Below are 17,070 nucleotides of genomic sequence, written 5' to 3' on the forward strand. Positions count from 1 at the left end.
TACACACTGGATACAACACACACTCGTCAACAGTGTGACCACACATACACCCATTTAATCACAATAAAGGAGAAAATGTTATTTTTATTATATCCAATAGGAATTTACCATGTGTAGTTTTTTACAGAGTAATGTGATTTTAATCCACTATGAACTGATTATTCATAATTTAGTTTCATGCTGGAATAAAAGCACGCCGCAATGATTACTGCCAAACAGTAAAAACTACACTTTCTGCAAATTCATACTGAGTTATCTAACGATTAGTTTCTGACAATAAAACCTGAATCTTTACTGAATTAAAATCATTACTCCACAATGACTACAGCTAGACCATAAAAAACTACAAACAGTGCAGATTCATACTGGGTACAAATATCACTGTACTGCCTGTTGGTGGAACTAACATAAACCACAGAACCCGGAGTTCTGAATAAATACACACTGGATAAGCTCACCGTTCAGAATGATGGTCAGCTCCAGCAGCAGCAGGTGTGTTCTAATCTCCATTTGTTTCTTGTTTTTGAAACAGTGTTCCTGGTTTTTGTATCTGGTTCTTCTGTCTGGTCAGGTTCTCCGCTCAGTGGTCAGCAGGTCGGGGTGTGGACATAATGAGCAGCGGTTCAACAGATCCTACAGCCTCCACATGTTCACGCAGCCTACAACCACAACCAAATACACACTTAGACAGGTTTTGAGAGGGCTGGCATAGTTTCATGTTGTTACAAAAATATACATTGCTTGTAAAATAAACAAAGATTCCTCATGGGTTCTTTAGTGAAGACAAATAGGGTTCTATGTCAGTGCTCTTTTTCAGTACTATCTAAAACCCATGTAGCTGAAAGCAAATGCTATGCATCTTACCTTGTTGATCTCCATCTAGTTGGTGAAAAGAACTGGGTAGTGGGGAACCGGGTGGTGAGGAGCGCAGCACCTGTCGGGTCAGGAGGTTCTGGTTTAGGTCCCGTTAAATGCTGAACTGGACTCTAGTGGGCTGCTGGAGGTCGAGGTGGTCTGACTCCTTCAGGATCTGCTGTTCCACTGAACTCACACTTCTCCTCCTGCACTACTACTGCTTTTCCTTCAGAGCCCGCCGAGTCACCCACACACACACACACACACTTGGGGGGGGGGATGAAAGAGTGTCTTTATGCAGCACAGAGAAAAACTCTGCTTCAGACCCAAACCACACTCAGCACAAACACTCTCTCTCTCCTTCTCTCTCTGCCTCTCCACTTCTCTCTCTTTTTCCCCTCTTACTTCTCTCTCCTACAGAGACTATCCAACAAAAGTCAGTACAACCCTTACAATTCATCAAAGAACTGTTAAAGTGTGAGAAAGAGAATCAACCTCATGGAATAAAAACACTGATCCAGCATCAGTTATCTTACTGAATATTAAACAGCTGATGAGAGCTGATCTTAGATCGTTACTCTGAGATGATTACTAAATGAGGCTCAGTGTCTGGAGCATGTATTTATACTAATGGATTAAAGCACATTTAATAATACCAGCAAAAAGTGGGCCCTCGACCGAAGCGTGTGAGAAAGAGACAGAACCAACACTAGGAAAATGTCAATGTAACAAATGTAATTAGTGGAAAACTCCTTATGAGGGGAATCTGCCCTGGTTGGGTCCTGATGAGGCTGTTGGAGCCTGAGCTGTTGAGCTTCCAGACAAACCGCTCTGCTAATGAGATCATTCATATTCATGCCATGCTGTTTTTGCTTCCCCTTACATCGTATTGTACCCAATAATATTGCCAAAAATGTTTAATATGGTGAACAATATTATATCCTAAAATATGGAGCCATATCACCCACCCCTAATTATTACATCAAGGTTCTACTTTTTTACTGTTTTTATCAAAAGAAAAATTCACACTGTTCTCATTTCCCATCATATATCTAATAGAGACAGATTGCATCTGTCCAGTATCATTTATTTTTACTTTAATCCTGGATATATGGAGATATTTGAAGTGTGTTATTATTATTAGTATCAGGACTAATAATTCTGGATCATTGATTCTGTTACAAATCTGATAAAATTCTTGTATTTTTTATATCGTATTAATTTTTATTTTGTTGCAGTAGTGTATTCTTGAAATATTTTTTAAATTCAGTGTTTTGTCATATCACCAAGAGTTTCATTATCACGAAAATACCATAAAATATTGTGAATATTGTGATGATTTTACTGTGTACTATTTTATCGCTCACCTGACAAATCTGTACATCTGAACTAGACTTCTGTCTCCATCTAGAGGCAAAATCTAAACAGTACGCACTGCAGCCGAATCAATCCAACCAGTGGAAATATTCCACCATAACACCAGTTTATATGGCCTAAATCAGGCTTAGATGGTTAAAGGTGGTTGAAAACATAATCTTTACCGGTAATCCAGCAGTTTAACCACGTCCTCATCAGCACAGTGTATGATACTTTTAGCTGGGATAACCAGCTTGGTCATGCATGCTTGTACTGGTTGTTTAACTTGGTCAGCTAAACCATTAAAACCCACACTCAAATAAACCAAGAGCTAAATAGGTCAAACAACCTAACCAGTTTGACCAGTATGAGTTGTCCTTTTTTCAGCTAGGCAGTTTTGATCCGTCACTTTTCCACTGGCTATGTTCTGCCACTAGATGGTGACAGAAGCCTAGTTCAGGTGTACAGGTTTGGCCGGTTTGGGAGCCGGTCCTCTCTTTAGGACTTTCTGTGCACTCTCTTCTGCTACCTGAATTTCACCATCAGCTTCATGGTCTTGGTGATGTTCAGGGAGAGGATGTTCTCCAGCACCAGTTCGTCAGGATGTTAAGCTCCTCTCTGTTGGCTGTTGAATAATCCTTGTTGGTGATCAGACCCATCAGGGAACTTGATGATGAGATCATAGGTGTACAGAGAGAGGAGGAGTGGGCTGAGTTTACAACCCTGAGGAGCTCCGGAGTTGAGGGTCAGTGAAGAGGGTGTCGGACCATCAGGATCAGGATCCAGCTGCACAGAGTGGTTCTGACCCAGATCTTGGAGCTGGACGTGTGTTTAATGCTGATCTTTAGTCCACAAACAGAATTCTCACAGACGTGTCCTTGTAGTTCATGTTTGGTCACTTTTTTATTGATTTGTTTTCCCTTCGCACAGAACAATATAAAATGTTTTAGCGCTGCTGCCATAATATTAAGCTCCAGTGTGTGTAGCCCTTTAGCTATTTTTGTGCGGCTGAATTCATGCACTGCTCCTAGTGTTTATTGTGTGTTCTGCACCTCACATAAGCAGTACATGAATTTCTAAATATGTGCAGAACTGGCAGACCAATTGGACACAGAATACACATGTGGGTATGATATGAGCTGGGTACGTGATTTGGGGTGTGGAGGGTATGTGTTGGGTCTGTATAGTGTATCTGATTGTGTAGGGTATGTGTTGGGTATGTGCAGGATATGCGTTGGGAACATGATTAGTCTGTGTAGGATATGCATTGAGTTCGTGATTGTGTGGGGTATGTGTTGGGTATACTACCTCAGGCCTGTACGATACGTGTAGTGCTGTGCTGTGATTCGCTGGCTGCGGCGCTGTTATTGTCTGTTCTTCTGTGTTTGTTCTTTCTTGAATATCAGCTTACCGCGAGGTTTCAACCGTTTTGGAGGATCTCTGCCAACAAGCGTCAGGTCACATCAGCAGCTTCAACAAACATGCCTTCATACCTCATAACCGCAGTGAATTGTGTAAGTCACCTGCAGGAATGTGCGCTCGTGTTTTTTCACTGTTTGTGTGGAAGGTCTGTCACGCAGCCAGCAGGTGAAGGGTGTGATCAGACACATTAATTACTGTAGTGAGAATCGTCTTATTACAGTATTACTAACAGGATTCAGTACATAAACCTGCATGCTGTGGGGTTTCATCATTTACTGCTTATTTTACAGGTGTACTGTTTTAAATGTATCATACCTTTTACCTGTCAATTGTTGATGGAAAAGCTAACTTAATGTGGATGTTCTTTGTTTCAATTTAGGCCACTAAATGGTATAGAGGACTTTTCCTTGACCCAGCCCCCCCACACACACACAAACACACATACACACACTCCTGAAAGCAGCATGGTTGGATGCATGCTGGGAAGTGATGTAGGCCATTGTGTTTTATAATAATGGGAATCTGTACAGCAGTGGAGCAGCGGTGTCCTGCAGGGATGAACAGAGCACACTGATTGGTACAGAAAGCTTAGGCTGAAGAACGCAGAGCACTGATTGGTTGAGAGACATGAAGCAGAAGAATATGAACAGCCTGAACTCACTGAAACTTCAGCCAAGCTTTTTTTTGTACTCCTTGACAGAGTTAAAGGATGAGCATTAATTATCACAGAAGTGTGTATGTATAGTGTGTGTGAGTATTATATGTGCGGTGTGTGTATAGTGTGTGTGTGGGGAGAGCTGCGTGTGAACTTGTGTTTTATTGTGTAAAAAAATGAGTCACGGGGAAAATCTTGTCCGTCCAGTTAACACCACTGAATTTGAATAATTGTCTCTGTGCATGCATTGCAAATGTCAGTCTGTGTGTGTGTGTGTGTGTGTGTGGTTGTACACATTTTTTGCGGTTACAGTGAATGCACGTTTTAATATCACAATATCAAATATTAGGCTATGTACATGTAGCCCTGCAGTCCGGTGCATTATTTTTAATCCACACACTGCTGCCGTCTCAAGATCTGGCTGTTAAACTGTTCTGACAAGCTACTCTTGCAGAAATCACACTGAGTTGCGTTGCGTGAAACGCAGCCTTGCCGTCCGGTGAAACCGAATGTGCTGTATGTAAGTGTGTAAATGCTGCAGTAGAGAGTGCAATAACACCATCTGTTCCAGCACTGCTTTACTACCGACTAACAAAATTCTAATTTTTTAAAATCCATTTCTAAAGTTTAGTTTATTTCTATTGTTACCGACTGCTATTTTGGTTTAAAAAAAATAATTAAATGTTTTTGGCAAATCCATTATATTACTTTGCATTGTGATACAGCAGGATCCTTTTACATATAACTGTCCTTATAAATAACTTAATAAAAAAAGTAAACTTTTGTTCAACATATGGTAAAATTCTGTTAATATCACATTTTTATCATTTAAAGCAGATCTGGTATATTTTATTATTACAGAACACATTTCAGCTATTAATGTAAAAATGTATTAGAGTGTACTACTACAATAAACTGACAAATTCATTAGAACTTTACAGTTTAAAATACGTTCTTGGCAAAAAGTGATGAATGTGATTAATTTAGATTAACTGAACATACAGGATGTAATAATTAATGTTCTGTTGACAGAAGATAATATCACTGTAAACGTAGGAATTGTGATTTACAGTAGGAGAGGCTGGCAGTAACAGCAGTGGGCTGTATGGGGCGTGCCGGGCGGTGGGTTGGCGGTGTTGGGGGGGTAAGGCACAGAGGGGTCAGGTACAGTCGGGTGGTGTAATACTGAAGGTGAACTCGGCGGAGGGCTCGGCTGTTTCCGCACTCCGCACCTCTGTGTGGGGAAGATGCTTGGCTGGGTAAAGTCTGGGTCCGGCTCCGTCTCTGCAGCTTCTGATTCAGCACCGACTCGAGAAATCTATCAGTCTGCTTTCCTGCTGGAACTCAGAACTGAAGTGTGTATAAAGGCCTGTGTGCACAGCGTGTGTGGTGTGGGTGTGAATGCCATTCAGTGAAGCATGCCAGTCTTCACCCTGTGTGTGTGTGTGTGTGTGTGTGATGTTTCACTGGCTCTAGGCTCAGGGTGGGGCTCAGGTGACAAACCGCCAACGTGGGATTCTCCCAACAAGTCCTATCACAATAATATAAAGTTCCCTTTTTAATGTGTGTGTGAGTAAGTGTGTGTGTGAGTAAGCGTGTGTGTGTGAGTGTGTGTGTGTGTAAGTGAATGTGTAATTAATGTCTGTGTGTTTTACAGGTTACAGGTAGATGTGGGAATGTGAAAGGTAAGGGGTTTCCTCCTACCGCTCTGAAGTTCAGCAACAACAAAAGGAAGGGGCAGATCAGTGATGTTATCCACAGCGCTTGTCCAGGGAGTCTCGCCATCCCACGTGGAAAGGTCCAATTTAAACTCTAGCAAAAACGGACCTATAAAAGGTCATAAATCTTAGTGAATATTGGTGTATATATAAGTTTTAACACAAATCAGCTCTAAACACAATATTCAACAATTAACTAATCATTCCCACAGTATTCTGACATTCTTTAGCAATTAACTGAACTTATTTGAAATATAGTAGAGTTATGTACAGAGAAATTACTCTAATGTATTTAGAGTGTCCCTGTTCGGCACACAAAGGGTTAAATTTATGCAGCGCGCGTCTCTCGCGGTCACGCGCAGCTCAACCTGTAAGTTAACTACACAGGATGAAAAATCCCCAATAAACATTAAAAAACATCATTTTAGCTTCGCCAGATCTCAGTCTTAAACCTAGTCTCAGTTACCCGCGTCATTAATCAGTTCAGTCATTTTCACACGTTTAAGCGCAGACACCAGAATCCTACAGAAATTACACTGTTAGCTTAGCATAGTCACTCTTATTAAATTAACTTACCTCAGCGATAACGCTCCGCTCCGCTCAGCCCAACAGATCAGTGTTTAAGATAATTGTGGGCTTCGCTTGATAACACTGCAGCTTCTCTCTCATAAATCCAGCCTTTATCTCATAAATCCAGCCTTTATCTCATAAATCCAGCTTTTATCTCAAGAATCTATTTCATTTTACTTTTTGTCACTTTTTTTTACCGAGAACACTTCAGCTCCCGGCGGCCGCTTGACCCGGTCAGCAGTATTTCCCGTGCACTTTAACGCAGTCACCTTATTGGCTGTAACGTGTGACGTACAACTTTAAAAAAAGGAAATCTTATAATATAAAAAATAGTAAGACAAATTATTTTCTCAACTATTTGTGTCTTTATTCATTTATAATAATTACTCAGCTTCTTTTTTATTTCAGCTTGGATATAGCTTCAGTATTGCTCATAAATGGGTTATTTTGTTCCATTTATTATGATTTTTCAAAATAAGGATTAGTTATTCTTAATTCCAATCTGCTGTATCTTAATTCTGTTCACTTCAAATAATAAAATCTACTTTTAATTACTCAGGCTTTTTTTTAACCTGGGTTACACTTAGAGCTCTCTGGAGCAGATAAACAATAATGAACCGTTTGGTACCATCCCTCATAGATGGATGAATGGATGGATGGATGGATAGATGGATGGACAGATAGTGTGTGTGTGTGTGTGTGTGTGTCAGTGGACAGTAAAACACACGTGTGTGTGAGTGTGGGTGCATGTGCATGCATGTGTGTGTTTTACAGTCTAAGCGTTGTGATTGAGTGTTTGATGGTATGTGAAGAAGAAGTGTGGTCCTGTGGTGTGTGTATGTCTGTGTTGTGGATTTTGTGGAGGGCAGAGAAGCAGCTGCAGTTTACCGCCCCTGGGGGTAATAAAGGTGGGGGCGGGGCAGTTATGGGGTGGTTTATAGGGGCAGAGGGTAGAGTGGGTTTTTAAATGTTTATTAGGGTCAAACTGTAACTTAATACAGCTGCAGCCCAACCCTCCACATTCCCAACACCTCTACCTACAGCCTCAGCCTCTACACCACGGTAACACAGCCTCTACACCATGCTAACACAGCCTATACACCATGCTAACACAGCCTCTACAACAAGCTAACCCAGCCTCTACACCACGCTAACACAGCCTATACACCACGGTAATACAGACTCTATACCAGGCTAACACAGCCTCTACACCACACTAAGACAGCCTCTACACCACACTTACATAGCCTATACACAACACTAACACAGCCTCTACACTATGCTAACACAGCCTCTGTAACATTCTAACACAGCCTCTACACCACGCTAACAAAGCCTATACACTATGCTAACACAGCCTCTGTAACATTCTAACACAGCCTCTACACCACGCTAACAAAGCCTATACACCACGGTATCACAGTCTCTACACCATGCTAACACAGCCCATACAGCACGCTAACACAGTCTCTACACCATGCTAACACAGCCTATACACCACACTAACACAGTCTCTACACCATGCCAACACAGCCTATACACCACGCTAACACAGTCTCTACACCACGGTGACACAGCCTATACACCACGCTAACACAGCCTCTACACCATGCTAACACAGCCTCTACACCACGCTAACACAGCCTATACACCACGGTAACACAGTTTCTACACCACGGTGACACAGCCTATACACCACGCTAACACAGCCTATACACCACACTAACACAGTCTCTACACCACGGTGACACAGCCTATACACCACGCTAACACAGCCTATACACCACACTAACACAGTCTCTACACCATGCCAACACAGCCTATACACCACGCTAACACAGTCTCTACACCACGGTGCCACAGCCTATACACCACGCTAACACAGCCTCTACACCACGCTAACACAGCCTCTACACCACGGTAACACAGTCTCTACACCACGGTGACACAGCCTATACACCACGCTAACACAGCCTATACACCACGGTAACACAGTCTCTATACCACAGTAACAGAAACTCTCACTCTGGATCAGCCAGTGATCAGACTGAGCAGTGGGGGGCAGGAAATGCCAGTGGGATTAGGAAGGTGATTGACAGCAGATGTGTTTAATGAAGAAGGAGCTGTAAATGCAGAGAAGTTAAGGCCAAGTTAACCCCTTAAACCCACATCTCCTCCAGACCAGACAGGGTAAGCATGTGTTGCAGGTCTGGAGGAGGTCAGGAGATCTGGAGGTGTGGTGCAGGTCTGGAGGAGGTGTGGTGCAGGTCTGGAGGAGGTACAACCATTGCCTTCAGAAGTCACTTAATTAGTTAATGAGTTATTAGAGTTAATCCAGCTGTGTGTAATTTAGTCTCAGTATAAATACAGCTGTTCTGCAAAGACGGTGGTTTGTTAGTGAACACTAGTGAACAAACAGCATCATCAAGAAACTCACCAGACAGATCAGAGATAAAGTTGTGGAGAAGAAGTTTAAAGCAAGGTTAGGTTAAATAACCATCTTCCAATCATCTATCATCCAAACATGAATCTGAAAAAGTATTTTATATATCTGTTGCTACAAACCTACAAAGACACGACCATAATTCACTCAAACTGACACAGACACTCTCCAACCAACCTGGCTGAGCTTCAGCTACTGAGCTTTTAAAACCGTGTATCATTTTCATTCCACTTCATAATTATGAGCTACTTTGTGTTTGTTTATCATTTAAAATCTCAATAAAATACATTGGTATTGGTCTGCTAATAGTAAGTCTACTGTGTGTGAGTGGGAAGTAGGGGTAAACAGAAAAGCGCCCTGTTAAAAATTCTCTGCATAAATAGAAGAAAATAAACACAATATCCAGGTCATCAAAAATTATGTTAAGAGGGAAATATATAATTACAGGATGTTGACTGATTGCAGCTTCACACAGACTGTGTTTGAGACGTAGTTCAGAAGTTTAAAGGACTGTTAATGTATTTTGTTTCATTCAGGTTATAGTTTTGACCTAAAGATGCAGGAATATTAAACATCTAAAAAAAGAGAAATTTTAGAGAAAATTTAAGTCAGTTATTCGATTTGCTTCTCAGCTAATATTCATTGTAGTCGAATTGTGCAATTAAAAATACTTCCTTAATAAAAATATTTTTTAATCCCTTGATAGAACTAGTTTTGTTCATAACAGTAAACTATATTTTCATCATACTAAAACATCTCAGAAAGGGTTATTTTTTTTGTGTATTCTTTAGAAACCTTTGGCTGCGTTTAACGTGGGCTTGTGTAACCACACAGAACTCACTGTTATACCAAGAACATTTATTTTTATTGTGCAAGCACAGGTATGGTTCAATACAAACAACCACAGTTATAGAAAAGACACATAATAAAAGGCACGACAGCAAGAACCTTATATATACAAAACCTCCACGTAAAAAGGAAGTGTTGTTGGTGGACAGTAATGGAAAAAAGGACAGTGACAGAATGATTAACAGCACTATAGGTGTAATACAGGATAATAATACACATAACCACCACCCCCTCGCCTCCATAATCGCAACGATAATCACTAAATACACTCCCAATGTTATGATTTGACTGTGATAAAACCTGATTTTACTGTTCCAGAGAGCAGCCCTGTCAGACTGGAGTTTAGAATAACAGAACTGGATCTTTGCAAATATCTGCGCTCTGGATCCAGATTCAGCCTGAAGATTCTGCAGACCAGCGGAAAAAAAGTGCTTCAGAGTCTAGAGTACAAATTTAACCACTTATGTCTCAGAGAATGTGGCCCAGACTCAGCGAATGCTAACAGAGATTCTAGCAAAAATGATAACACGATGCTCTCAAGCTTTCTGCTCTGAGTTTTGTTAGCAGGCACTCAGGTCATATTTGATTAGTAAAATATGAATCTTTGGTTTATATCTATAACTCAAACTTAAGCCTTGACTCACACTGGAGCTACATGGCTAATGCTGCTAACAAGTCATGAATGCTTAGCTGCTAGCTTAGTAGATGTTTATGGTACATTTGTATCTAGAGAACTGTGTAGTATTTTAATACTTTGTGTTCTTTCCTGCCAAGCCCACACTATTAAAATTAGTTAATAATGTAGTCAATAGTGTAGTGAATAGTGTAGTTATTAGTGTATTTAATGGTGTAGTTAATAGTGTAGTTAATAGTGTAGTTAATGGAGTAGTTAATGGTGTAGTTAATAGTGTAGTTAATGGAGTAGTTAATAGTGTAGTTAATGGAGTAGTTAATGGTGTAGTTAATAGTGTAGTTAATGGAGTAGTTAATAGTGTAGTTAATGGAGTAGTTAATGGTGTAGTTAATAGTGTAGTTAATGGAGTAGTTAATAGTGTAGTTAATGGTGTAGTTAACGGTGTAGTACACAGTTCCGGGTGAGAGCTATAACCGACCTGGTTCATAGTCTCGTAGCTCCAGCGCTAAACTAACCAAACTTTAGACAAACATTCTGTAATCCACTACACAGGCGTGAAGCAGAGAAACTGTGTAAATTTAATTGTTAACCAAATTATTCCCTTAAAACATTAGGACAGCTAATTCTAACACTCTGTTTTTGTTACTGGACTGCTTGTTTGTCTTCAGTTTTGGTGGATCTTCAGAAACAAACACAGAGACCCCCCTGTCTAAAGCAGAAAAGCTAATTTACATAACCTGGGCATGGGTACATATTTTAACATTTCTTGCTGGTCTATAATAATTCATATTTGACCATTAATTGGCTACTTGCACCTTAATTTTTATGACAAAACAAAGTAAAACAAAGCCAGGTGAGATTTTACAGGTGGAACCGGTGAGATTCTGATGTTCTGATATCCTGCATTTGGTCAGTTAGAGGGATTGCTGGAGGTATATAATATACATATCTGAGAATAATTCAGACGCTAAGGCTAACATAAACATGCGTATCCCGATTTTCCAGAAAGTGTCGACCTAGGCAGGGTTATATGACGTCCGTTCCTCCCTCGTTCTGTTCAGGCGTTCACTCTCTGATATAAACTCTGGTACACACCACATCGTCTGCCGTCATCGTCTGTAAGAAGGGTTTAAGTAAGGAGAACAGTTAGATTTGATTCATCAGATTAAAGAGATGTAGTGTGAGATCTACGTTCACACAGCAGGTAAAAGTGCCCCAACTCAATCTGTCACCAAATCCAAAGTGTGTTTCAGAGTGTTTATTTTTTTAATGTGATCTACATGCTGCAATGATCTGAACAGGTTACGCCCTAAACACTTGTCCAGCAGTTCCAGTATCAGCAGCCGAACGTATTCCAGCTCACTGTAAAAGAACACGCTATTCACGTTACTTTCGCCTGTAAGTTTTTCTTGTGGCCATGATTGGCCATTTTTTAAGAAAAACCGTTGCAATACAAGTTTTCTAATTGAACTTTTATGCATTTCCCTTCAATTCTCTTTTTTCCTCTGATCTAATTTGTATTACCAAATTGCATGTGGTTCTGTTGTTCACACTGACACACAGAAGAAACACTTATATTAAATATAACCAAAAAGAACAAATATGGGCTTATTTTACCTGCTTTGTAAACAATTTAGGCAATATAAATATGTATCTTTAAAAGTTTTAGAACTCATGGAGAAACCTCTTCATGTTACTATGTTACACTATAATAATTCTCTTTTCAATTTACTTTATTTTATTATTAATACAAGAATAACAGCCAATGATTTACCAGGATGAGTTCGCCATCATTTGTCATCTCTCTGGTCCAGGAAGTCTTTGGCCCCTCCCCCTTCTGTAGGGTCTGTTCACAGCTGATCTTCCTGTCTGTCTCCCAACGAGGAAGACTCTGCACGGAGGGTAAATGAGGATTACACACTTCATCATGAGACTGCTGTGCTAACAGACTTCCTAATGTTGCAGGCGGTCAGGCGGTTCATGCGGGGCAGGGGGGGGCAGGGGGGGTTGGTGGGGGGCGGTGGGCAGAGCAGGGCAGGAGGGGGCGGAGGGAAGGGCACTGATTGTAGGGTTTTTTTTACATTTTAGAAATCACATTAGAAATCATTTGTCAGCCTCATTGGAGCCTCATAATAACTTTAGTGTAAATCTAAACCAACATATTTCAGACTCTGGACGTGTCCTGGCTGATCAATTACATCTGGATTTAGTCCTGTGCTGATGAACCCATAACCAGGAGTGCTCTATAATGCTCTATAATGTTCATATGATCCACACGCTCATTCTGACAGACTGTAATACACTACAGGAAGCGTAGGGGGCGCTCTTTAATGCTCTATAATGTTCATATGATCCACACGCTCATTCTGACAGAATGTAATTCACTACAGGAAGCGTAGGGGGCACTCTATAATGCTCTATAATGTTCATATGATCCACACGCTCATTCTGACAGACTGTAATACACTACAGGAAGCGTAGGGGGCGCTCTATAATGCTCTATAATGTTCATATGATCCACACACTCATTCTGACAGACTGTAATACACTACAGGAAGCGTAGGGGGCGCTCTTTAATGCTCTATAATGTTCATATGATTCACAACACGCTCATTCTGACAGACTGTAATACACTACAGGAAGCATAGGGGGCGCTCTATAACGCTCTATAATGTTCATATGATCCACACACTCATTCTGACAGACTGCAATACACTACAGGAAGCGTAGGGGGCGCTCTATAATGCTCTATAATGTTCATATAATTCACACGCTCAAAACACTACAGGAAGCGTAGGGGGCGCTCTATAATGCTCTATAATGTTCATATGATTCACAACACGCTCATTCTGACAGACTGTAATACCCTACACACTAAAATGTGTGTGTATGTGTGTGTGTGTATAATGTGTGTGTTTGTGTATAGTGTGTGTGTACCGTGCAGGGTCGTCCGTCCACAGTGGCCTCGTTAAACTCCTGTCCCACGGTGAAGGTGACGTGGGTGGTCCGAACAGAAGTGGAGGTTTTGATGGACAGCGTCTCTCCGTCCTGTGTGATCTCCACTGATGGCTTTGAAGCCGCCGCCACAGCGATTTTACGAAGCATCACGTTTACACCTTAGATCACACACACACACACACAATGAGAGTATAAGTACACAGGGTGTGTGCTATGTAAACACATCAGCGGACATGTTTGCCGTCCACAAAATTAGCTTTCACTAAAGCTGCTGACAGGCTGTCCATCATTCCCAGACGGGGCGGGGCCTCGCCTGAGCAGAGATAGCTCCAGCATTCATGTGATTAACAAGAAGATGTTATTATAACCCAGTATGAATTTCTAGTGGATGCTCCATGCTAGCCAGTGCATGTGGCCCATTCTAGAATTGCAGTTACATGTTCAGACTGTAGCTCATATCTAATATTTTGTATCCAGATGAATTTTTTTATATAGGCTGGACAGTCAGAATCCACATGAAATCAATCGGATTTTGAGGCGGTGTGAAATGTGATTATAATCAGATGTTTAAAAATGAGTCTCAGTCTGGACCCTCAAAATCAGATTCAATTCTGGACCAGCATATTTATCCTCCTCTTATCCCATCATCACCAGTAGCACACACACACACACACACACACACACACACATACACACACACACACACACACACACACACATACACATACACACACACACACACACACACATACACACACATACACACACACACACATACACATACACACACATACACACACACACACATACACATACACACACACATACACACACACACACACACATACACACACACACACACACACACATACACACACACACACACACACACACACACACATACACACACACACACATACACACACACACATACACACACACACACACACATACACACACACACACACACACACACACTACACACACACATACACACACACACACACACACACACACACTACACACACACATACACACACACACAGTTCTGGCAGTAATAAATTATTATTAATGAGTTACAAGTTAAAGTATTGTGTCTGTGTTTCCAGTTCAGTGCGGATTATTCTGAGGTGTGTTCATGATCGTTGCTAGATGGTACGTTGCTATAGAAGCTCTGCCTCTTTTTATCTTTAGTATTGTTTTATGTCTGCTGTTTTTGGTATTTAAATAAATCCACTCCTCCCTTTATTAGTGATAATGGTCCTGTGCCACTGGCTGCATCACAAGCCCAAACATGATCCACCCACCCCCGTGTTTAACAGTTGGATGGGTGTTCTTCTCATGAACCAGCATAAAAAAACAGAAAGAGAGAGAGGTGTACATTCTACTGAGTGAAGTGTTTAGTCATCAGTGTTTGAAATAAAAATAAAATCTGAAATAAAATGAAACAGTTTTGTTGATTTTTTTTCTGCAGTAATAAAATCGCACTGAACCGTGAGACTGAATCACAGAGTGTACTGAGCCGTGACTGTGTACCGTTACACTCCTGTGAGTCTGTGTGTGTGTGTGTGTGTCGAGATAAATTTCACACACATTCACACCTGTCACCATGGGTAAACACATACACACACACATATAAATGGAGACATGCAAACAAACTGACAGTTGATTTTGAGTTTCTGTTGTAAGAGGAGGTCCAAATAACTCTCCTATACACACACACACACACACACACACACACAGAACAACCATGCACAAATGGCAGACAGTGTAAAAATATCTCTCTGAACCCTACGATAACACTGTTGGTTGTGTTTGTATGTGTGAGTGTAGACTTAGACTTAGACTTAGACTTTACTTTATTGTCCCCCACAGGGGAAATTTTTCTTGGGCTACCCAAGATTGCATCCGGCTGTATTGGCAATACAATACAATCACACAAGCCTTTCAACAAATATAATCCAATATAAGACACAATACAATGAACATGAGCATAAAAGCCAGTAAAAAATACTAAAATGTGTGTGTGAGTGTACGTGAAAGGAGAGGGGGAGAAGGAGGAGAGAATGAGGAGGAGGATTATAATAAATCTGAGGTTTATAATAAGTTTATTAATGTAATGTATGTTATTATTAGTGTGTAATAAACACATCTCTTATCTGAAACTCAAGACCTGAGTGTGTGTATGATGCACACACCCACACTCACACACACACACACATAGATATAGATAGGGTACAGGCTGAGAGAGGAACAGGGTGAGTTATAGATAGACTGAGTCAGAGACACTACATGTTCAGATACTGCCAGTAGATTAGGAACACTCTGAAAAATAAAACCTGAGGTTTTGTGTTTAATATCAGGTTCAGGTCAGACAGGTATAAAAAACACGGTACTGATCTGTGGAGCATCCTCACCTCGTCCCAAAACCCGGACCTGGTGGTGGTGAGGGTGAGGTGGTGAGGTGGAGGGCGGTGATGAAATGGTGGTGGTGAGATGTTGGTGAAGTGATGGTGAGGTGGAGGGTGGTGGTTGTGAGGTCGTGGTGAGATGTTGGTGAGGTTGGGGTGGTTGTGAGGTGGTAATGAGATGTTGGTGAAATGTTGGTAAAGAGATGGTGAGATATTGGTGAGGTTCTTTACCCAGCGCTTTTAGCAGCTCCTCAAAGTTCTCGGAGCTCTTCATCTTCCAGGTTCCAGAAAAGTCGGGGATTTTGCGGTCCATGGCGCGCGCTACTCTGACCTTCCTGGCCGGGACTGTGCGCGTGCGCTCGGTGTCTCCGCGCTCCGCTCCCTTTGGGATAATTGGGGTAACTCGCCCCGCGCGCGCTGCTGCTCCTCTCTGGCCGCGTGCAGGTCGGTGGGTCTCGGACGGATCCCGCGTGAGGACGGACCGGTTTATGCGCGCGCGCGGTGGCGGACTGTGCATGAGGTGCTGGGGGGGAAACCCTCGAGACAGATAGCAAATAGCCCCGCCCACCAGAAACGCCCCGTGTGAGTGTGTGTATGCGTGTGTGCGTTTGTGTGTATGAGTGTGTGTGTGCGTTTCTGTGTATGTGTGTATGAGTGCGTGTGTCTGTGTGTGTTTGCACTTCCCATTACTAATTCCCATTAAATAATTAATGTTTTTTTAATCTAAATTCTTAAATATACAAACAAAATTCAGTACTGATTAGCATGGTGGTGGTGTATGAGGTGTTAGTGAGTGTTGAGCTGGTACAGTGAGTGGATCAGATACAGCAGTGATTAGCATGGTGGTGGTGTATGAGGTGTTAGTGAGTGTTGAGCTGGTGGTACAGTGAGTGGATCAGATACAGCAGTGATTAGCAGTGATTAGCATGGTGGTGGTGTATGAGGTGTTAGTGAGTGTTGAGCTGGTGGTACAGTGAGTGGATCAGATACAGCAGTGATTAGCACTGATTAGCATGGTGGTGGTGTATGAGGTGTTAGTGAGTGTTGAGCTGGTACAGTGAGTGGATCAGATACAGCAGTGATTAGCATGGTGGTGGTGTATGAGGTGTTAGTGTGTGTTGAGCTGGTACAGTGAGTGGATCAGATACAGCAGTGATTAGCAGTGATAATCATGGTGGTGGTGTATGAGGTGTTAGTGT

The 17,070-nt window shown here is 41.6% G+C and overlaps 2 protein-coding genes across 7 annotated transcripts in view; both read right to left on the reverse strand.

The window, feature by feature from the left end:
- itga10 (integrin, alpha 10) overlaps positions 1–6,819 on the reverse strand; it is a 44,961-nt gene extending 38,142 nt beyond the window's left edge. For 3 of the 6 annotated variants that reach the window (XR_007439559.1, XR_007439558.1, XM_049480478.1), the window contains exons 1-4: positions 6,583–6,819; positions 5,993–6,115; positions 865–4,181; positions 459–659 (exon numbers count right to left, since the gene is read on the reverse strand). Coding sequence is in view for 4 of the 6 variants with exons in the window: in XM_049480478.1 (XP_049336435.1) it covers positions 459–510 (52 nt within the window). In the remaining 2 variants the exon portion in view is untranslated. The remainder of the gene's footprint in view (positions 1–458; positions 660–864; positions 4,182–5,992; positions 6,116–6,582) is intronic. The other 3 variants (XM_049480480.1, XM_049480481.1, XM_049480479.1) reach the window with 3 other exon arrangements.
- A 3,043-nt stretch (positions 6,820–9,862) lies between these two features.
- On the reverse strand, positions 9,863–16,403 carry crabp2a (cellular retinoic acid binding protein 2, a). The gene is made up of 4 exons (XM_022663530.2): positions 16,103–16,403; positions 13,440–13,618; positions 12,277–12,393; positions 9,863–11,618 (listed from the first exon to the last, which is right to left on the reverse strand). Exons 1-4 carry the CDS (start codon positions 16,386–16,388, stop codon positions 11,568–11,570), a joined length of 633 nt encoding a protein of 210 aa, XP_022519251.1. The 5' UTR covers positions 16,389–16,403; the 3' UTR covers positions 9,863–11,567.
- Between the last annotated feature and the right edge of the window lie 667 nt (positions 16,404–17,070).

The sequence above is a fragment of the Astyanax mexicanus genome, chromosome 6, assembly GCF_023375975.1.
Source record: "Astyanax mexicanus isolate ESR-SI-001 chromosome 6, AstMex3_surface, whole genome shotgun sequence".
Taxonomy (NCBI): domain Eukaryota; kingdom Metazoa; phylum Chordata; class Actinopteri; order Characiformes; family Acestrorhamphidae; genus Astyanax; species Astyanax mexicanus.

Bases quoted from the DNA above. Each gene is read 5' to 3' on its own strand.
- crabp2a (XM_022663530.2), bottom strand. From the start codon at position 16,388: ATGCACAGTCCGCCACCGCGCGCGCGCATAAACCGGTCCGTCCTCACG. The intron at 13,619-16,102 runs GTAAAGAACCTC...GTGTGATCTAAG, and splicing joins GGAGCTGCTAAAAGCGCTGG to GTGTAAACGTGATGCTTCGT. The intron at 12,394-13,439 runs GTACACACACAC...CCCTCCGTGCAG, and splicing joins TGGACGGACGACCCTGCACG to AGTCTTCCTCGTTGGGAGAC.